A 22873-nucleotide genomic window follows, 5' to 3' on the forward strand; every position below is an offset into this window, starting at 1 on the left:
ATTAACTCCAGAACAAGAATTATATAAGGCTATATCCCAAAACCCAAGAACAGTGCCTGCTGTATAGTGGGCACTCATATTTGTTGAATAATTGAACAAAAACATAACATAAAGACCTTCAATAAGAAGAAATGGATAGATTATATTCTCATAGTTTGGTAGTATTTCAATGTTAAATTTTATCTGCACACTTTGAAAGGGTTATAGTTTTAAAGTCCATTTAAAGACTGGCTACTTATATACATATTTATTCAGCTGTGCAAATAATAGTAAATCTGATTCTAACCCTCCCATGGTAAAATCCTTTAGTGGTTCTCCATTGGCCTCTGGGTAAAGACTAAAAATTTTAATTTGCTTTAGAAAGCCTTCTTAGATCTGCTCCCTGCTTATTTTTCAGCCTTCATTTTCTCCATCTTTTCTTCCTTCCCTCCCTGCTCCCTATTTCCCTTCCCCTTCGTGTGGACAGTCTTGACTACATTCACACTAAACTTCTTTCAGGTCCTCAGTGTCCTGCTCTCCTACCTTTTAGTCATCCTACATGTCTCTCTTTTCTTCCCCTGACCTCAGCCTTTGTCTTTGATTATATAGCTAGCGCCCTTTATTTCCTATGTCAGCTCATAATGCATAATCTTCTAATTTCTGGGTTAGTGTCTGTTCTCTCCAGCTAGAGTTTAGAAGCTTGCTGAGGGAAGATCTATCTCTGACTTGTTCAACCTTATACACTGTTGCACTGGGTACCTGGCCCGGTCCATGGCCCATGGGGTGTTGGTGGCCTGACTGTACTGCCATCCATGGGCCCAGGATGCTGATATTATGATAAAGCCAGAAAGTTTCTGTCTTTAATGCCCTGTGATCACTTCTACTCCCAAGTCATTAAAATAAACTTTATTTAATGATATATAATTTAAGTTGATGACAAATGTTATACACCAAATAAAGTAGGGGAAGTGGGATTTGGGACCGGGAGTGCCAAATTAGCTCAAGTGGTCAAGGAGGGAAGCCTTGAGCTCTGCCTAGTATTGAACTGGCATTTGGTGGGTGCTCAATAAATCTAATCAGAAAACATCAGGAGGAAGAGGGTTCTAGGCAAAGAGAACAGCACATACAAAGGCCCTGAGTTGGGAACATAGTGGGCCCATTAAAGAGGCTGAAGCCAGACCTGTATGGCTGAGGCCCAATGGATGAAGGTGAGAAGGTGAGAGATAAAGTTGTATGTAAAGAAATGCACCAAAGTTTGTTGGCCAAAATAAATACTTAGATTTTACTATGGTATTAGTAGGAAGCATGGAATGGTTTTGAACGGGGGAATAATATTATCTGGTAGATTTAGGAAGTCGTTCTAGTTTAAATCATTATTAATTCATGCTTGGACTATGAGTAGCCTCTCACCTAGACCTTAGATCCATTCGCTACGAGGCCAGAGTGATCTTTTAATGCAGACCTAATTATGTTAGTCTATTGCTGAAGACTCTTTAGCTAACCTTGGGAAAAAAATGTATAATCCCTAATGTCGTTACTAGGTCTTGGAAGATTTAAGATGAACTGAGGGCAGCGTCATACTAGATCTTCGTGTCGCATTCATACTTGTTTTCACTTCTTTGCAAAGGTCTCAAGTTCTCTTCTCAGGACCCCTACCTATGATACTACTCCTCCCTAGAATGCTCTTACATCATTCTTCAACTGGCTAGTTCCTACTCATTTTTCAGGACTCTGTCACATCCTCAGCTAGCCTCTGACCTCCACCTGCACACCCAGGCCGGGTTAGGTATTCTACTCTCCCAGAGCTCCCATTCTCTGCTTGTGTCACTTCTGCAGGAGCATGCTCAGTTCTAGCTTCCCTGCTCGATTCCTAGCTCCATGAGGTCAGGTCACTGGAGGTTGCCCACAGCTGTGGTTGCAGCACCTCAATGAGTGCCCAGCCCATAGGAAGTGCTCATATTCTGAAAGCATGAACAAACCTAGAGGGTAATATGCTAAGTGAAATAAGTCAGACAGAAGACAAATACTGTATTTCACTTATATGCAGAATCTGAAAAACAAAACAAACAATATAAAACAGAAACAGACTCGTAGATATAGAGAACAAACAGATGGTTGCCAGAGGGACAGGGATTGGGGGCAGGGACAAAAAAAGTAAAGAGAAATAAGAGGTACAAATTTCCAGTTATAAAATCATTAGGTCACAGGGTTGTAATGCACAGCATAGTGAGTATAGCCAACAATATCATAACAATGGCAGGTGGTTATAGGACTTAGCATGGTGATTACTTTATTATGTACATTAATGTTGAATAAATATGTTGTATACCTGAAACTAATATATTATTGCGTATTAAAATATTGCATATTTTAATAATAAGAGAATGAATGAAGGACCCCTTTCCAGTGCCAGTGGTCTCTTTCAATATCCTTCTGTATCTAGCTGCTTTCTCTTCTGTTTAGATGAAGGTTAATGGATAATTTTGTTAAAGATGAGGTAATTGTTTAAAAGAGTAGTCAAGAGGAAAGATGACTATTGAAACTTCTGTGAATAATTTAATTAACAAACCTACCTTTGGAGTTCATTAAGCTCACTACTGATGGAAGCCATTATTCCTGCTGTGAAAAACTATGAATCATATTGCTTTCTGTTTAAAAGTAGTTGAAAATGTTTGTTTATTTTGCCATCATTGTATTTCTGTTGGAATACTGTAACTGCTATTGCAAATCCTGTGAGTAAGCTTAACTTCCCGAGCATTCCTTGAAGAAACCATTTCTCTGAGGTTAGTCAAAAGATACTGGCATGGATTAACATTTCACCCCCAGTGTCTTACTTGCCTGTCTTCCATTCGATTGAAGTAGCACCATGATTCAACATTCAGCCACTTTTTAAAAATTAATGCAGTCTTATTTATATTTTATTTGGTGATGAATATCCTGTTAGTTTCTAGCAGACCGCACTTGACATTTCATACATGCCAAACCAAAGCAGCTCTAAGATTTCATTCATAATTGAGTAAGTCTGGTGAATAAAGAGCCAAGAATTAACTGAAAGAACCATATCTTCATGTGCAGAAGTCTTCTGAGACTTAAAAAAAGCTAATTCTAGCAGGTTATAGTTGTGTGTGTATTTTTGGACTGTAGTCTTCTTCAAATAGGACTATTTGTCATAATAGTTTGATATTTAAGGATACATGATAATCAGTTTATCCAAAAAAGACATACATTTAGTATGTATTTGACATGTTGTTTCTGACAATATTGAAACTAATTCCATTTCATAGTAACTAAATGGATTCTTTCGTAGGATGAATATTCTAGTCTGTTATTTGTTCCAATATATTTTTGAAATATAAAACATAAAAGTAGAATATTTCTCTCAGTTTTATCAGTGGTCAAATAGCTAGATACTATTTTTTCTTCTTTCCCAAGAATATAATGAATATCAAATAAAATATAGGTTGCATGCAAGTAATACCGCAGGGCAATTTAGACTTCAGTTTTTTGCCTTGTATAAATGATATATGTACAGAATGATTTAAAATTCAGCAAAGCCTTCTTGGAGAGAAACATTTAAAGAAGAGAGTTGAATAACAGTGATTGGCATTGTATAGCAAAGAGAATGTCAAGGGCTTGTAGTGACCTACAAGGGGAAAAGTATGATATTGTTTAAAACAAAAAGTGTATGAAATCCTGAGAGCACGTTTTACCTGCTTCATGAGTTACTGTGGATTTGTTTCACTCTTCACCCTATTTCATTGTCTTATGCGGGGTCCACATGTGAACTTAAGGGGAGAATAGAAGATGTGTTAAGGATTTGAAAAAGAATCAACATGAAAAGTTGAAAATGATTGACGTTTTACATAATTGATGCTCCTTGATGATATACATAATACAAGTATAGCGTAGTATTGTAGGCTGGCCATTGGGCTCAGAATCCAGTCACCTGGGTGTTAGTCCTGGTTTTGCCGTACAGGTTCAGCATACTTAAGTTAGACAGTTGGCTTCTCTAAAGGCCTTTAAATTGAGGCAGTGATAATGGCATAGTTCATGAGGTGAGGATCAAGTGAGTTATTAGAAGATGTTTTGTAAATCTTGAAATGCTTTTGAAATACAATGTAGTGGCGGTATTGAAAATTATGTTTTAGTATTACATTTTATTTACCTTTCAAAAATCTTAAGTTACACACACAAAAAAGAAAAAAGATAAAGAAAAAAAGAACCCTGTTTTTAGTGGGCCTGATTGTTAAAAAGATGTTGTCCAGCTGTTCTTAAACTTAAGTGAGAAGACTAAACAAGACCAAGGTTTGCAGCAGAACACAGGGTTTAGATTAGGGATAAATAGGATATAATAGCAGTTGATGTGTTTAAAATAGTAGTTTTTCTCAGGCATATTATAAAACTTTCCTTAGATGCCTTCAAAGACTAAAAATAAATTTTCAGCCCTGGCCGGGTGGCGCAGTTGGTTGGAGCATCATCCTATGCACTAAAAGCCTATGGGTTTAATTCCTGGTCAGGGCACATGCCTGGGTTGGAGGTTTTATCCCTGGTTGGAGTGTATGCAAGAGGCAACCAATGACGTTTCTCCCTCACATTGATGTTTCCCTCTCTCTCTTTCTCTCTTTCTCTCTCTGTCTCTCTGTCTCTGTCTCTCTCTTTCTCTCTCTCTCCCTCCCTCTCTCCCCATGCCCTCTTTCTCTCTCTAAAAAAAAATCAATGCACATATCCTTGGGTGAGGTTTAAAGAAAAAAATTTCATCTGTGTTGGGTTAGGTAGTATCCTGCTGAAGATGTAAGTATGTTCACTTCTACGGCAAAAGTTGTACATACACTTTTATTAGAGAGAGAGAGGGGCAGGGAGGCAGAAAGAGGGTGAGAGAAGCATCGATGTGAGAAACATCTATTGGTTGCCTCTTGTACACGCCCCAACTGGGGACTGAACCTGCTACTGTGGCACATGCACTGACTGGGAATCAAACCAGTGACTTTTTGCTTTGCGGAGTGATGCCCAACCAACTGAGCCACACCAGCCAGGGCTGCACATACCCACTTTTTAAGTCAGCCTGAAAATATTTATGGAATCAGAACACCTCATAAAAGTAACAATTCTAGTTTTAAAATGTCCTCTTGGGTTCAGGCTACAGAATTTCAATGTAATTACACTAATGGAGCAGAAAGCTGTCCCAGAAGTCACTGCTTAAAAATCTTCATTAAGTTAACTTACTATAGCTTTAAGTCTTGAAGTAATGTATATCAAAATTCTTTACATCAGCACATCATATATAAGGGGATTGCTTAAGTTGAAGTTTTCAGCGTTTCAATCGTATCATTATGAATTCTGTTATGAATTCTGTATTATATATTGTTGGCCTTTTCAGATTAAAAAACAAAACTACTGGCAGTGGATATCCACATGTGTATGCACGTAGATGAAAAGACTAATGTGCTTCTAAAACAGACTTCCTCCTTTATCTTATGAGAAAATTCTGACCTTTGATATTTTAATTACTACTATTACTGCTGCTACTGCTATATTTACTGAGCACTTAATATGTGCCAGTCATTGTTTTAGGTGCCTTAGATGTATTAGCACATTCAATTCTCATAACAGCCCACTCTATTACCATCTCTAGTTAAACAGGGGAGGAAGCATGTGCAGAGAGGTTAAGTAACTCTCTTATATTCCCTCATTAGGAAAATAGAGTTTGTATAGTTGGAGAGGATAAAGAATTGTATAAAATGCACTATCATGATTATAGTATGGATTTCAGTGAACTTTTCTTGATTTATAACATTGAACATCATTGATTTGATGTGAAACTTCAATAGTGTGAAATGTCTATCGGTCAGCTTTTCTGAGCATATTAGAGAAAGGCAGTGATTAACTCCCACCCACAACGTAGATACCAATATACAAGTATGTGTATAAACAACCATGTAGCAGTAACAGAGTGACTTGGTGAAGACAGGGGTGCAGGACATAGCAGAGCTACCAGTAAGTATGATGTTGACTTCTTCAGTGCTGATTACTCAGAACACCAGGATTAGTTCATGAATGTTAACTGGGTAATCTTGAAATGCCCATGTGTGATGCGGGGGTTACTATGGTGTTTTGGAGAGGAAGTAGATATTAGGAACTGTCACATATCTGGACAATCAAAATTGTTTATATTAAAAAAAAACAATTTTGAAGGAAACATGTCTTGGCATCATTGTTAGAGCTCATGGAAACTATGTATTTCTTCTAAAATGTTTTATTAGAAAAGAGCCAGAGAGTACAAGGCCCCAGTGACTTAAGTATATGTGAACAAGTCAGTGTTGTATAAAAAATATTTACTATAATTATTTTGCTGATGTTTTCTTTAGCTGTGCAGAAGCTTTTTTAGTTTGATATAGTCCCATTTGTTTATATTTTCTTTTATATCCTTTGCTCTAGGAGATATATCAGTGAAAATATTGCTGCATGGAATATCTGAAATTTTACTGCCTATGTTTTCCTCTGGACTTTTATGATGTTGAGACTTATATTAAGTATTTTACCCATCTTGAGTTTATTCTGGTATATTGTGTAAGCTGGTGGTCTAGTTTCATTTTTTTGCATGTACCTGTCTAGATCTCCCAACATCATTTGTTGAAGAGGCTGTTTTTACTCCATTTTATGCTCCTGTCCCTTTTGTCAAATATTACTTGACCATAGAGACTTGGGTTTATTTCTGGTCTTTCTATTCTGTTCCATTGATCTATGTGTCTGTTTTTATGCCTGTACCAGACTGTTTTGATTACAGTGGCCTTGTAGTATAGTTTGATATTAGATATTGTGATCTCTCCAACAGTATGGGAAAACATATTTGCCAATGATACCTCAGACAAAGGTTTGATCTCCAAAATGTATAAAGAATTTATATGTTTCAGCACCAGGAAGACAAGCAATCTAATTAAAAAATGGACGAAGGACCTGAACAGACTCTTCTCCAAGGAGGACATACAGAAGGCCCATAGACATATGAAAGGATACTCAACATCACTAGCCATTAGAGAGATGCAAATTAAAACCACAATGAGATACCACCTCACATGGTCAGAATGGCCATTATTAACAGATCAACAAACAACAAGTGCTGGTGAGGATGCAGAGAAAAGGGAACTTTAGTGCAGTGTTGGTGGGAATGCAGACGGGTGCAGCCACTGTGGGAAACAGTATGGAATTTCCTCAAAAAACTAAAAATGGAACTGCCTTTTGGTCCATCAATCCCACTCCTGGGATTATACCCAAAGAATCCTGAAACACCAATTCAAAAGAACCTATGTGCCCCTATGTTCATAGCAGCATTATTTACAATAGCCAAGTGCTGGAAGCAGCCTAAGTGTCCATCAGTAGATGAGTGGATCAAAATACTGTAGTACATTTACACAACAGAATACTACACAGCAGGAAGAAAGAAGGAACTCCTACCTTTCCTGGCAGCATGGATGGAACTGGAGAGTATTATGCTACCTGAAATAAGCCAGGCAGTGAAAGACAAATATCATATGATTTCATCTATAACAAGAACCTAATGAACAAAACAAACAAACAAGCAAAATAGAACCAGTGACATGGGAATAAGAAACAAACTGACAGTGACCAGAGGGTGGGTGGGTGGAGCATAACTGGGGAAAGAAGGGGAAGGGTCCAGTCAAGGAACAAGTATAAAGGACCCATGGACATGGATAACAGGGTGGGGATTGACTGTGGAAGTGGGGACAGGGTGGTACAGAGGAGTGCAACGGAAAATTGTGACAACTGTAATTGAACAACAATAAAAAATATTTACTATAATTAAGTGAATTCATTTAATATATTAAAAACCCTTGAACATATTGAATTATAAGACAATGTCATTCATAGCAATAGTAATAGTAGTAACAACTACACAATGACTCATATTTATTGTGAATCAGGAAAGTGTTTTACATATATTATCTTATTTAATCCTTACAACTTGTGAGGTGGTCACTATTATTACCTCCATCTTACAGATGAGAAAACAAAGGAAAAGGAAGGACTAGTTGTGTGCACTCATTCATTCATTATTTATTGATTATGCCTACCACAGGCCTGGCACTATTCTACATAGTGGGAAGTTAGCAGTGAGTAAGACAAAATCATGTTTTCCTAGAAGGACCTCATGTTGTACGAGGGAGATAGACAGCAAACAGATAAACATGGAGACATATAATAAGTCAGATGGTAATAAGGATTACGTAGAACACTAAAGCCTGGTAAGTTTATGGTGCTAGGATGGGCCATTATCACTCTTTTATACAGAGCAGTAAGGAGAATGTCTCTGATAGCATGACTGACATTTCAGCAGACACCTGAAGAGAGAGAAAGATATCTGTAGGAGAATTACTGGCAAAGGAGGAAAAGAGGTCCCAGTGCTTGGAGTCCTGAGAAGACCAAAGAGGCCATGTAGCTGCTGTGGGTGAAGAGGGGATGGTCAGAGTTTGAATGCAGATATATCTGACCCCAGAGCCCACATTTCAACCACCACACTAATCTGATGGAGCACCCACAGCATTACCTAACCTACTGTGATCTTGGAGACTCTGTATTATGCTCATGGAAAAGAGGAGGGCAGTAAATTTCTACTCTAGATATTCTGCGTGTAGAGTTGAGAGTATGTGAGAAATTCCTGTAGTTTGGGGAGAGGTGCTTTGGAGAATAAAAGTAGGGAAATATTATGTACTATAAATTGGGGAAACTGGAACTATAAATAACTCCCATGCTCAGAATTTTGTAGTGGCTCTCCCTTGTCTTCAAGCTTTGGTGAAGTTAAGTAACTTTCTTTTTTGGAGGGGTGAGAGGTTGTTGAACTGTCTGATCTTCTAAATTTTATTTTACTTTTCAATTATAGTTTATATTCAGTATTATTTTACATTAGTTTCAGAGGTACAACATACTGGTTAGACAATCATATACTTCAGAAAATGATGCCCCCAGTAAATCAAGTACCCACCTGGCACCATACATAGTTATTACAATATTATTGACTATATTCCTTGTGCTGTCCTTTACATTCCTGTAACTATTTTATTACTGCCAATTTGTACTTCTTAATTCCTTCACCTTTTTTACCCAGCCCCCCAACGCCCCTTCCTTCTGGTAATCCCCAAACCCCATAGGAAATAGATCTAATTTTGAACAATGGTAAAGACTGTGTTCACAATTAGCTAAGCTATGCTACTCTGCTCTTCTCAGAATGTGAAATCAATCACATGCTCACTGGCGACTTGTCACCCACAGACTGAAGTTGACAAGCCTTGGCAAGGAATGCAGGGCCTAAGAGAGTAGCTCCCACCTTCTCATTTGCCCTGACTTCTACTCCCCCTCCCCTGGCACCTTAGCATGGAGCAAAACAGTACTCCTTAGTGTCATGTACCTAGGACTTTGCACATTCAAAACATCCTTCTTCATCTTGTTTGTGATGAAGATTTTGTATCTTCCTTGAGGACTTTCTTTACCATTCTCCTTCCCAGATTGAGTTATAACTACTTCCCTTGGCTGTTTTTGGAATGTACGTATCTGTGTACTTGCTCGTATTTCTGGTAGAAATCATTCTCTAAGCCCCTGCCTTCCCAGCTAGGATTAGATCCTCCCCTCTGTGCTACCAGATAAATCTGTGCAAGCACTGATCATGCCTCTTATCACACTTTATTTGATAATTGCTATATTCTGCCTCTTCCTATAAGTCATTGAAAGCTTTTATCTTGTTTTTATCTATTATCCAACAACCGGGAATAGGATTTGTCATGTAGTTTACCTGCTTATTTAAATTAAAAATAAAATATTGGATATAGAGAGATATAATGACAGTTTTAATTAGATCAAAACAATTTGAATATGTTAAGCAGTGACGTTAGTTAATTTACTAAGAAAAAATAGATGATAATAAAACTACTCTTTAATGAAAGAATAGTATGTGCCAGACATTAAACTCAGTGCTGAAGTTCATCATTCCATTATTCCAAATCAAATTTGAATTTGAAAGGTATACCTTATTAAGTATACTTTTAAAGCTAAATCAATATTTTATTAGATATAATTTTAAAAATGTGTTGATTTTCAAACTATTGCTAACTGGATGGTAAAAGATGTTAGTAGAGCTTTAAGTGGAAGAAAAAGTCCTTGGAAAAGGACAGAAGTCATCTTTGTTTTTTTTATATTCAGGTTTTGAAATGTTACTACAAATGTGTATACTTGGCTACATGTAGAGGTCTTCCGGAAGGAACACTGTACTCATTTATAATTTAAACATGGCGTGTTGAGTGAGACAGAGGGCTGTTGAACAAGTGAGCACAGATGAGACCCTGCACAATGCAGCGCTTCGTTCTGTTATCAATGGTTAATTGTAAAGGCTTCAGTAAGTGCCATTCTTCCAACCTAAGGCCCAAAGAGGGATACTTAAGGCCTTGGTTACTTAACCTAATTCTTGGTTTTCATTCAGTAGAAAACCTACTCATTAAGAATTCTACTGAGTGACTTTTGAACAGGAATTCTCTTTGCTAATTGCTTTGTGTTTTCCCGACAAGTATGTTATCTCAAATTAATGTGCTTATAATCACTGATAAATCACTTTTTTGACATGTATTAATTTTGGCGTATATACCGTTTGTCTGTTACCGTGGCAATGTTGAACTATACTCCAAAATATTTTAAATGCAAAATCTAAAAAAAAAAAGTATCATATAGTTTTCCCACTTCTCAAAGAATAATAAAGCTTTTCTTCCTTTTTTTTTCTTTTGGCTTGATTTTATTGTCTCCTTAATTTCTCAATATTTTGTGCTGATTAAAATGGATTAGATAGTCTCTGTTTAATCCTAATGCTTGGAGTCTATCCTTAGGGAAGACTACATTAGTGCTCAAAAAGATATTTAAGAAATTATTTTGCTTTCAACCCTTTCCATTAGTCAGTAGAAATTTATTCTAAAGCTCTTTGTGGTTTGATTGCAGTGACCCAGCAGCCAAAGCCCTGTGGGAAACCTTACTGAACACCAAGCACAAAGAGGCCGTGATGGAGGTCCGGAGACATCTAGTGGAAGCAGCGAGCAGAGAAAACCTGCCAATCAAGATGAGTATGGGTAAGTGTGCCCACTTCACTCAGGACAGACAGTGACAGCAGGCTCCAAGGCAGTTCATTTCAGCCTGTTCTAAACAGTGAGCCAACTTAGCCAGCATGGCATGTAGGTAAAAGAACTGACAAATTTGTAAACTGTTGAAAGAGCAGGGAGGGAATTCATTTACTCTGCCCTTGGGGTTCAACAATGACCCCTTTTCTTAGACTCAATTTTGGGAATTACAGGAGAGTCCTTACATACAAAGAATAATGCTTTTACTTTCTTCAGTTGATCTAGAGCTCTTGAAATTGGACTTGACCACCTTCATTCTATTTCACCCCTATGCTCCCTCCCCTTTTTCATTCTCCTTTCTTACCTAATGTGGATGAGAACTCTTTTATTGGTTTTGAATTAATGAATAAAATACTGTGCTGACAAAAACAATTCAGCAGATAGACATGCTTTGGCCTGGCCTCTGCCCTTTCAAGGTGTCTACTGATTGTTCAGTCCCATAAATGGTATCCCTTCTTCACCAGGGTATGACATATCTCATTCCTCATTTTTTTCACATCCAGCTTTGTCTTCAGTCTTAGAAGAACTGGCTGAAATGGAATTTAAGTTTTAAGTAGCTTTATTCTTTTGATTAAAAAGTCAGAGAACTAATATTTTGATTTTACTTTTTATTAAATAATTCTATTAATATGGAAGCACTTAAATACAGATATTGAATTTGGTTAATAGAGAGAATTTATTTATGGAAACTTTATTTCTATATTTTAAAAATGTTTTCTTATTTATAACTTGCTTGCAGATATCCAGTAAATATTAGTACATTTTACTAGAAGGAAATTTTTTCTTGCTGAGATTCTTTGCCCAGGTTCTTAATTGCTTATGAGTACAAAAATCAAACTATCAAGTTGAAATGGAAGAACAAAATTTTGGAACTAAAGGAATGTGGATGAATCTAGAAGGAAAAATGTTACACAGTCATAAAATGAAAAAAGAAAATCATGCTTTTCAGTGTTAGGTGACTATATATGAGGACTTTAAGGAACATAATGATTAACAGAAAAGTGAAAACAGTGTTTATTGAGTATTTACAGTGTGCTAGGTCTTCTTCTAATTCTTTACATGTGTTATCTTATTTAATTCTCATAGTAATTCTGGTGACAGATACCATTACTATCCCATCATGTTTTTCAGATAAGGAAACTGGAACAGAGAAAAATTAAGGTGTCCATGTCCTAACATAGGACAAGGAATAGGACTGAAATGCAAACCCATGCATTCTAATGGAAGAGAATATGCTCTTTATTTGTAAAACCATCCTTGTTTTTTTTTAACCAGTGCCAGAAGTCCTACTGTTGTGTTAGGGTAGAAATAAGAATGTTACTTAGAGACCATCCTGCCATTTGACTATTGATTCTAGTTCCTTTCTTTCTTCCTCCCTACCTTCTTTCTCTCTTTTAAATTTCCACAGTTCTAGGTATGCATTAAGAACAAGCATATTTACTTTGTAGAGTTCCTTATCCATGATTATGTGAAACAAGGAGTACTTTATATTATCAATCAAGAAAAGTAGAAATGCACAAAAGGTCTTGGTGATAAGATTAATTTATATTCTGCTTCAATGATATAATCTTACGAAGCATAAATCAATTTTTATTATTTAATCTAGGACTAAAAGATCAACACACTTCACTTTTCTAAAAGGCTTTATATTTTTAAAAGAATCAGAACTAGGGGGAAAAATGAGTAACTTCATAAGGATTTAAATTTAAGTGTTTGAGATTTCTGTCAACTAAAAAATATTTAGATAAAATAGTTAGCTTTTTCCCCCAAATTCCAGACATCGGAGAGGGTGGGGAGAGAAAATAAAAAAGAAGAAAATAAACAGACAATTGTTAGAAAACTCTTTTAAAAAGGATTTTATATATTTATTTTTAGAGAGAGGGGAAGGGAAAGAGAAAAGAGAAGGAGAGAAACATCAATGCAAGAGAGAAACATCCATCGGTTGTCTCTCTCATGCCTCAGCCAGGGACACGGACTGCAACCCAGGCATGTCCCCTGACTGGCAATCGGATCAGGAATCAAACTGGCAACCTTTTGGTTTGCAGGATGATGCCCAAACCACTGAGCAACACCAGTCAAGGCTGTTAGCAAATGTTTGTTGTAAAAAGGCCAAAAAGACGGCCCAAATCATACTCTTTCCATCTGCTAACTGTTTATAATTTAAGAAAAGAAACAGTGTAACTACACATTTCTGTTCCCCATCACTAATCAGAATACTGGTCAGAATTTCTTGTGTGTCTCATTTCTATATACCAAAAGATATAAGTAACCATCAACAGTAAGGAAAAGAGCTGGAATTTAAATGTAATAAAACATTGGTATTTGAAAACTGTTTATCATGTAGCTTATCATTTTTAAAAAGTCATGCCCTTGTATATTACATGGCTGGAATGCTTTTTCTAGCAGCATTTAAAATTATGAAATGTACTTTAAAGTATGTAGTATTCTCCAAATCCCTGCTGTAAATTCTACTGAAGTATAATTTTTTTTCTGATTGTAATAGAAGCTTCTACTATTTTTGAGACATTAACAGATTTTAATTCTAGACTGAGGATCCTTTTGTATTTAAATTTACTGAGAGAGAGCCCCTGACTGAAACTTCCAATCTTAATTATAAAATTTTCTGTACAAGGTAATATTAAAACATTATGAGCACCAGGAGCAATAAACATCATTCTCTTAAAGGAAAATTTTAATTGCTAAAACAACCCCATGAACTTTTGTTTATGTGGATTATATCTATTGGTATCTGTGGGAGAGATAGATAGGTAGATAGATAGATAGTAGGTAGAAAATATCACATTAGAAATGCATGCAGAGAACAGTTTGAAAGTATTTATTAATATAATATAATATAAAATATAATAAACTCATTACATGTTAACATGAATAATATATTTTTATAAAAAGTAATTGTATTTTCTAAAACAAAATATGTTAGTGAGAATAATGGCATTGTTTTATAGTTTTGCACATCTTTAATGTCTGGCTTAATAGAAGACAGCTATATCTTATACCTGCTTCTGTATTATTTTGGATAAAGTATATAAAGAAAATCTGGTCTTACAAATACATGTAGTTTGAAAAGGAAGGAATGTTTTAATAACTTTTCAGAAAACTGCAGATATTTTTCTTTGATACAATGCTAGCTTTACAGGAGGCAATTTTATAGGTTAATTGCAATGTAGAATATAAATCCATATCATTAAATTCTCTATACTCTGTTATGTTAAAACCCATTGGTCTCTCTTGGACTTTGAATGGATCTTTTACACACACATTATTTTATACCATTGTGCATTAAGCACTTGGAAAATACTGATTCTCTAAATTGTAAGGTCTTCCATATGTTGACACGTATTATACAGTATAACAAAACCGCATTCGTTGCTATCCCCGCTGATATCAATAGAAAATCTTCAAATATTGAGAATGTAAACCTATAGGAGCAGATACAAGTTTCCCAGAATTATAATTTTCACACAAAAACTTGACTTTCATCACTGACAATGTGAACTGAGAGTGGTTTTCCTTTAAGTAACAGGTTCATTTCATTCATTTTTTGGAAAAATGTGTGAAAAACCAGTTTTTCAGTTGTCTTTTGTAGTAAAAATTTTGTGCCATTAAAACAATGTGAACAATTCAGTTCACAGCTCACATAATCATACCAGTGCTTTTCCTCGAGACAATCATTGTTCTTAAGTATGCCCACAATTATTTTTTGTATATTTCTCATTCCTTTACACAGAATATTGACGTTTCTTTAAAGGCTGAGATTTGATGACGTTAGTAGCATTTAAGGTTTCTCCATGGCCATTCTAAAGTGAAATCGTCTACTTATTTAATTTGGTGCCACTGCCTTGTTTGGTGTCAAGGTGCCAGCACTTTTACCCACTATTGTTTTTGTACCATTAGTGCAAATATCACACAGTAGCAAAATCAGGTCACATCTTAGTATTATGATGAAAATAGATTGGACTTTTCTGAAAGTGTCTTGGGGACTCTGGGGCCTGTGGAACAGCTTTGAGAACCTTATTTAAAGGAGTGCCATATTCTCTGGAGTACATCAGCACAATTTCCTGGAGATCATTGGAATCATAGTTAGATGTCAAAATAGATGAGGAGTAACCTCATCGAAATTTTTTCTGGACATATACAGATCTAGAGTTAATAGACAATTATTAGATCCTTGTTGGCGACAAGAAACATATAAAATATTGTCTTGTTTGGAAATGAACAAATTACTTAAATTTTTTGAATCCATTTTTCTGTCTGCAAAATGGGGATTCTAGTACTTGTAATCTGATAATTAGATGAGATGATTATGTATATGAGGCATGGTGTTTGTGAAATTTAAGGTGTTCTGTAAAAGGAGTATATGGCATGATGAAGTTTTTTATTCTCTTCTTGGCAGGTTAAACACATTATGAAAATAATGACCAGTGGTCACGTAACTGTATATGAAGAGTACTCTAACAAATCTAGGGGTGGAATTAATCTCTCTGTAGGATTTGTTCTCTGATCATCTCAGTGGGAAACATGTGGATAGAGTAATAGTTCCCAGAAGAGAAAGTAGATATTTAGAATTTCGTTACCTAGTGATTATCTTGAAACCTTAATATAAGGAAATACGGTATCCTAAAGGAAATATAATGTAAGGAATATAATAATATTTCTAAAAGAAACACAAGATGATCATCCAGAGAGAGAAGGTAGGATGAGTAATAAGGGGGTTGAAGGCAGGGCCTTAAGGAATACATCCATTTAGGGGTATGAGGAAGAAGAGAATCTAGAGAAAGTGACATAAAGAATTTTCATTGAATTAATAGTTAATAATGCCTGAAAGTGTGACGGTCACTAAACAAATGCTTCCCTCTTATATTTTATCACCTAAAACAGTTAGTTGTCTTTGTTTCTCTAGTTCCTCATCTGTAAAATGAGAATCTGATTTTTTTTTTTTTTTTTTTTTTAGAGAAAGAGGGGAAGGGAGGGAGAAAGAGAGGGAGAGAAACATCAATGTGTGGTTGCCTCCTGCACGTCTTCAGCTGGGGACCTGGCCCACAACCCAGGCATGTGCCCTGACTGGGAATCAAACCGGTGACCTTTTTGGCTCACAGGCCCACACTAGATCCGCTGAGCCACACCATCCAGCACTCAGAATCTGAATTTTTAATGTCCCTTCTTCAAGCAGCTACCCTGTGGCTCTATATTTTTAACTTAAACTGGTGCATATTGTTTTTCCTTCCTCCTCTTCTTCATCTTTCTTATCCTCTTATTAATCTTTGTTTTCTCAACATAAGGGATCCTCCACATGAGAATATGAGCTCTGAGTATAAAAACCCCAAGAGAAAGCTATGGTTAGGAGGCTCACAGCAGCTGAGTGGACGTTTCTTTACTTAGAGACTCTCCTGGGAACAACAATTTATTTCCAAGCCAGAGTGGACCCACTGTGAAAGTGCTCCTTCTCTTGCAGCATGGTAGGCTGCCCTCTTGATAACAGGGGTAATCCATCTACTTCTTCCCATGCTCTGTGCTGAGTTTATAAGCGTTGATGCAGTGTTAAGTCAGCCTCAGAAAAGCTCCATTTCTGAAGAAAGCCAAACCATAAATGTTTCTGGTGGTTTTATATTTCACTGTTTTCTATAACTTTCAGGGAGTTATTTATTTTCTATTCATGATCCCTGGTCTGGCAGCAGTTATACTTTATTCTGTACTATCCTGAAAATATGTCTTTGCAATAGATTTTTGAACTTTGGACCCATTTGATTGCATTAATTCATATAAATAAGATGCTCTTGCCCTGGCTAGTGTGGCTCAGTGGGTTGAGCGCCAGCCTGCAGACCAGAAAGGTCACTGGTTCGATTCCTGGTCAGCCTGGGTTGCAGGCCAGGTCCCCAGTTTGGGGTGTGTGAGAGGCAATCAATCGATGCCTCGCTTGCTCATGGATGTTTCACTCCCTCTCTTTCTCCTTCCCTTCCCCTATCTTTAAAAAATAAATAAAATCTTAAAAAATAATAAATAAAATGCTCTTTTTTAAAAAATAAAATGCTCTTTACATTAGTTTTTTTATTCTTTCTTGGCAATGCTGTGGACCTCAAAATCTGTGCTACAAGAAACATATACTATTTAAAGAGGAACCCAGAAAACCATCTTCAATATTTATGGTATTATAAAAGTGGACATCAATTGCCAGCTAAGCATTATCCAAGTTTGACTATACAGATGCCTGTATATACTGACCTTCAAATCCCTATGGGAGGATATTTGTAATGTCTTCCCTCTTCCCCCTTTAATAACTTGTTTCAATGTCTAGTAGTTATCCCGATCGTGAAGTTGTTTTTCTCATGTCTGACTTAAATCTTTCCACCTGCATGTTAACCACATGTCTTTGCCCTTTGGCCTCAGTAGAGGTGGGAAGCAGGCAGTTATTATTACTCTTCTGTTTCTTCATCTGTTGAAAGATAATTCTTCATTCATTGTATAAATCAGTGATAGTAATCAACTCAAAATTTCTAGAGAAAAATACACACCAATTCATTCTGTAGGAGACAGACATGATTTTATTTCAGAATCAAGAGACTATTTAAAAAGTAATATTAGCACCATACTTCTAGAAAATTCCAATCATAACATATGTGAAATAAAAAGTGAAAATACCTTTTCCCCTCCCTGCCACCTTGCTCTACAGTGTAATCTTTGGCCCTAAATTAGTATCTTACCTTCTAGGCCTTTTTCTCTGTAATTAGATAAAAAGTAGGTAAATAAGTATATAAACAAATAATGAGAAAAATAAAATAAAGGTGCACACTAATAGTATGGCAATATGTTTTCCATTGTGATATGTTCTCTCACTCTTATTAGGGTTTTGGCTACTCAGCATAAAATACCATGAAGAAACTTCGTCATACCGTTAGTTGTACCACATTTTAAACATTGCGTACATACTCTAAAAATTATGTTAAATTGTTACATTTAATCAAATTTAAAATGTATAAAGATATTGATACGATCATGGAAAACTGGCAGTATCAACTAAAGCTAAGTATACACCCACTTAGCACTTTCACACCTGAGCATCTATTCATGTTTAACAAAAGGCATGTATTAGAATGTTCATAGCACCATTGTTTATAATGGCTTCAAACTGTGAAACCCAAGGGTCCATCAAAGCAGAATAAAGAAACTGGGGTAGGTCATATAGAGCAATAAAATACAGTAAAACCAAGATTGGAATTATGGGTAATGTTAACAAATGGAGCTAGACACAAAAGAGTACATATGTAAAATTACATTTACATGAAGTTCAAAAGCAGGAGAAAATGATCTGTGGTGACGGAGATAAGAATAATGGTAACCTTTGTGGGAATATTGACTGGATAAATATACAAGAGTGTTCTAGAGCGCTAGACACATTCCATACCTTGACCTGGGTGGTGGTTACATGGATAGATACATATGTAAACATTAATTGAACTGTACACTTAAGATTTGCATGCTTTATGTTATACTTGCCATTTCATTATACCTGAGGCTTCTGAGTCTAGAAGTTGCTCCTACCTTTTGGCAGGTGGGCCCCTTCTTTACTACAGTGCCTTTTCACTTATTCTAGGCAAAGCCTTTGGAGTGTCTGAAAGTAAGAGGTTTATTTTTATTGTTTGTTCTGCTTCATCATTTAGTACTCTTCCATTCCTCTTTTATCTTCCAGGAATTTATACCTCAATTAAAAAAAATTTTAAATACTATAAAAAATGATGATGTGTAGTATTATTATATTTAAAAGTCAGAGTCCAATTGTAGCTATAATTACTTGAATGTTCACATTTCTGCTGTTGTTTCTCAATTTCGTGGTATAGCTAAGTACAGTTATGTCTCCCAACTGAAAATTTTATTCAGATTATACTCTAATATATGTATTGCTTTATAGCTGTATATCTTTCTCATAACTGAGGAAAGTTGGATATGGGCTTTCTCTTGCATGATGAAAATGTTCTTGAATTATATATTGGTGATGATTGCACAACTCTCCTATAGTAAAAACCACTGAATTGTACACTTCCATGGTTAATTTTATGGTTTTTGTGTTGTATCTTAGTAAAGCTGTTACTTTAAAAAGAGCTGTTGGAAATAAGGATATTATTTTGAAAATAAAATTCAGCCAAAATTTAAAGGTAAATCAAGAAAATTTCCTAAAATGTGGGAAGAACAGGATATTGAAAAGATAGAAAAGACAAAAAAGAGAAAGCAAAGAATAGGAAATTAGCAAAATAAGAATGTGAGACTTTCCCAGATGTGAAGAAAGTCATAGTCAAATTGAATAGGCTTACAAAAAAACAAGTAGAAAGAATTAAAAAAACCAAACAAAATCCCTAAACTAGACATAATCACTGTGAATGCTCAGAGCACAAGACAATGAGAACATCCTAAGGGCCCCAAGATGGGAAAAGAAAGCACACCTACAAAGGAACGAAAACGAGAGTGGCACACATTCCTTATCAGCAACCCTAAAAATCAGAAGGTAATGAAGCACGGTATTATTATAACCAGGAATTCTAGACCCAGGTAAAACTCTTAGGGCATGAAAAAACCTTTTTAGGTATAAAAGAACTTTGCTTTCTGCACACGTTTTGCTGAGAAAGTTGCTTGAGCATGTCCAGCAAAACAAGGAGTGCACCAAGAAAGAAAATTTAGGGACTTAATGAAACAGAGTTTCAACAGAAGAGAGCAATGAGGGGAGATCTGGGCTGCTGGCTGTGCAGAAAGGCTTGGAGCACCATCCAGTAGGGACTTGGAGAGGGAAGGGGTTTGATAGTGAAGTATTCAGGAAGAAAAAGAAACAAACGAATCACAGACTTCAGAGATAAGAGAGTACATTTAAGATTAGACTATTTTCGTCGTCGTCGGCAGCCGTCTGTCTCGAGAGACGATGGTGTAGCTTCTTAAGAGTCTATCTGCACCGCCGAGAATGGCTGTGCAGTCCGACTCAGGAGTGACACGGTATCTGTCTCCTCCCGTGTTGAATCGACATCTTGTGATTACGCTGGAGTGTCCTCTCCAGTGAAGCTGAAGCTACAGAGCCTGGGCAGGGTGATATGGAGGGTCTGCTGTTGCCCATGCAGCAGACCCCCCCCCCCCGCCTCTTTGGAGCTGAAGGGTCCAAGGGAAAGACGGAGTCAATACAGCTTGGCTTCAGGTGCGCCTCAGGAGTTGCCGGTGTTGACTACAACGTCAAACCGCCTTAGGGACTCCGGCTCCGGATTTTCTGTCTGGGTTTACTCCCTTAGCATTTCCCCTGAAGAGGTATGCCGCAAGGCAGGGGAGGTTTTTTGGAGTCAGAGTTTTCCTTCTCTGATGTGCCCTGACTGGAAGATCGAACCAGCGACACTTAGCTCGCAGGCCGACGCTCAATCCACTGAGCCAAACCAGCCAGATTAGACTATTTTAAATCTTTGATTAAGGCAGATAGTACCCCCCCCCCCCCCCCCCCCCGGCGCCAAAGGAGTCTGTTGAGCATTCTAGGAGCAAAGTGTATTATATGCATAAGGAAATGTAACCATAGCTCATTATTATGTAGTTCATAATGATGCAGATATTACTGATTGATTTTGAACTTCCAGTTCAAACTATAAAGAAGCACATAAGACTAAGTTACAGTTACAGAACAAAATATAGATGCTATCAGTTTTGATCAGGTATAATAAAAGTTAAGATGACTTAAGAAGGTTACTATCCTCTTCTTAGAACACAAAGAGGCATAGATGCCCTCTGTAGTTGACAGAATAAAAAGGAAAGTTTAAGGACATGATGTAAGTTACAGAGCTAACCAACAGACGGGAGCAAATGTGTTTGAAATTTTGTCTGCTTATGGACGATGTCACCATCTCTTTGTTGTTGTGTGTTCCTATCCCTCTAGTTCCTTTCTGTGATTCTGACAGGGTGAGGAGAGCCTGTAAACCTGCATAATACACTCAGTCTACCCTCTGAGCCTTTTGTACATTATTCACAAAGCTCCTAAACCATCTTTCATACACAAGATTCTGGCTCTCTTATGTCAATGGTTGAATCAACATTTGAAATTTTCTCTGATGGTGCTGTCTACCAACCAATAGTTTAATTTTAATAGAGTTGCCTTCTTTGTCTATATAGTAGACGGGAGTTTCTGCTACCTTAAATATGTATTCCTGGAACCCTTGTTTTGCAAAATCACATACTAACTTATCAGGATTCATGATTTAAAAAAAAATCATTAGCAGAAGCCCATTCAAAATCTATGCAAATTTCTAATTCGAGCACTAACAAAACCAATAAGAGTCTTGATAAAAATACTAGCACAGTTAAAAAGAGGTCCTAAATTCTGATAAATAACAAAATGTTACAGCATATATGTGAACAAAGGAGTTGAAGGTAGCTCGCTGGAAAAGGTGCAAAGGAGATTTGAGGCTGTGTAAGTATGGAGGCCAAAGCCAAAATGCACTGAGGATCGGGTAGGACCGAACAGGAAGCTCTTCTGAGACCAGACGCATGGCCAAGCAGAGCCAAGGGAAGAACTGAGCTGCTCAGCTCTTCAGTGGCTTGCTCTCTTCAGTTTGTGTTTGTTTACTTTGCAGTCATCTGCCGGCACTTGGTGGCACAAATTGTTAAAGTGGTGAGAAAAATCACAAATGAATAGATGTAATTTTTTGTAATATTGAAATCATTCCCATTTGTCAATTGTGAGTTAATAAACCAGAGTTTTAATAGAACATATTTAAATATTTTACTGTACTTTGCCTCTATTATGTTAGAAAAATGATTGAAAAGGAAATAAATGAAGTGCTGATTTCTGGAAATACAGGTCTTAAAACACATAAGTTTATTTAAATTTCACACACTGAGTTTTTAGGAAAATGAATTTAAAAATGCAATGACATTATTATTTCTTATGCCAAGAGTTTTTAAAAATAATATATAGTACTCAATATTTGAGACTAAATTTCTGATGGTGGCTGCTTTCTACCATTAAAACAGTTTTACGATTTAATCAAACCTGACACTGAATACTCTTAAGAATATCAACAAAGAATCATCTGTGTGTAGGTATTTTAAATATATTTTAACAAGTTACAAAAACAAGTTGAGTTATAATTTATCGAGTGTATGTAGTAAATAGAATAATAGTCTCCATTATGCATTTGAATTGAATTAAATCCAATTTTTAAAGGGTCACAGACTATATTAAAATATCAAATCCTTTTATTTTCTAAGTCTGTCCCCTTTCCTCAGGAGGTAATCACATTTTAATAAGAGTTTTAAAATACATATAGAATTGATGGTTGATAAAGTTTTACGTTTTACTCCTAGCTGAACTGAAATCAGAAACCTGTTTTTCTTTCTTAGGGACTATATTAAAAAGAAAAAGAAAGCCTTATAGATTTTCTTACTTGAAAGCCATTTTTCAAATATCAAATTGGTATTTTTCAAAAAGTTGCTATATATTATTCAGTCTTGATATAAAATAATCTTTGTTTTTATGGCTTTAAAATTGTTTCGCAAAGCTTTCTGGGTTGACATTTTAAAACCACCATGTAAATCTGCCTGACAAGTGTTTTGGTTTTTGTTTTTTGGGGGGGTAATGTGAGATATGAATAAATGTTCTGTCTATGGCTTTTTCAACACCTGGTTCTAGTTGCTTGCTGTTTTAGCTGATATAAACTGAGAAGCTTTCTCAAATTGTTAATCTCACTATAACA

The 22873-nt window shown here is 36.2% G+C and overlaps 1 protein-coding gene across 2 annotated transcripts in view; it reads left to right on the forward strand.

The window, feature by feature from the left end:
* SCFD2 (sec1 family domain containing 2) overlaps positions 1-22873 on the forward strand; it is a 313820-nt gene that overhangs the window by 19422 nt on the left and 271525 nt on the right. For both annotated transcript variants that reach the window (XM_090266890.1, XM_090266891.1), the window contains exon 3: positions 10972-11099. In XM_090266890.1, coding sequence (XP_090123016.1) covers positions 10972-11099 — 128 coding nt within the window. The remainder of the gene's footprint in view (positions 1-10971; positions 11100-22873) is intronic.

The sequence above is a fragment of the Furipterus horrens genome, unplaced genomic scaffold, assembly GCF_987537825.1.
Source record: "Furipterus horrens unplaced genomic scaffold, mFurHor1.1.pri manual_scaffold_2, whole genome shotgun sequence".
In the NCBI taxonomy this organism is placed as follows: Eukaryota; Metazoa; Chordata; class Mammalia; order Chiroptera; family Furipteridae; genus Furipterus; species Furipterus horrens.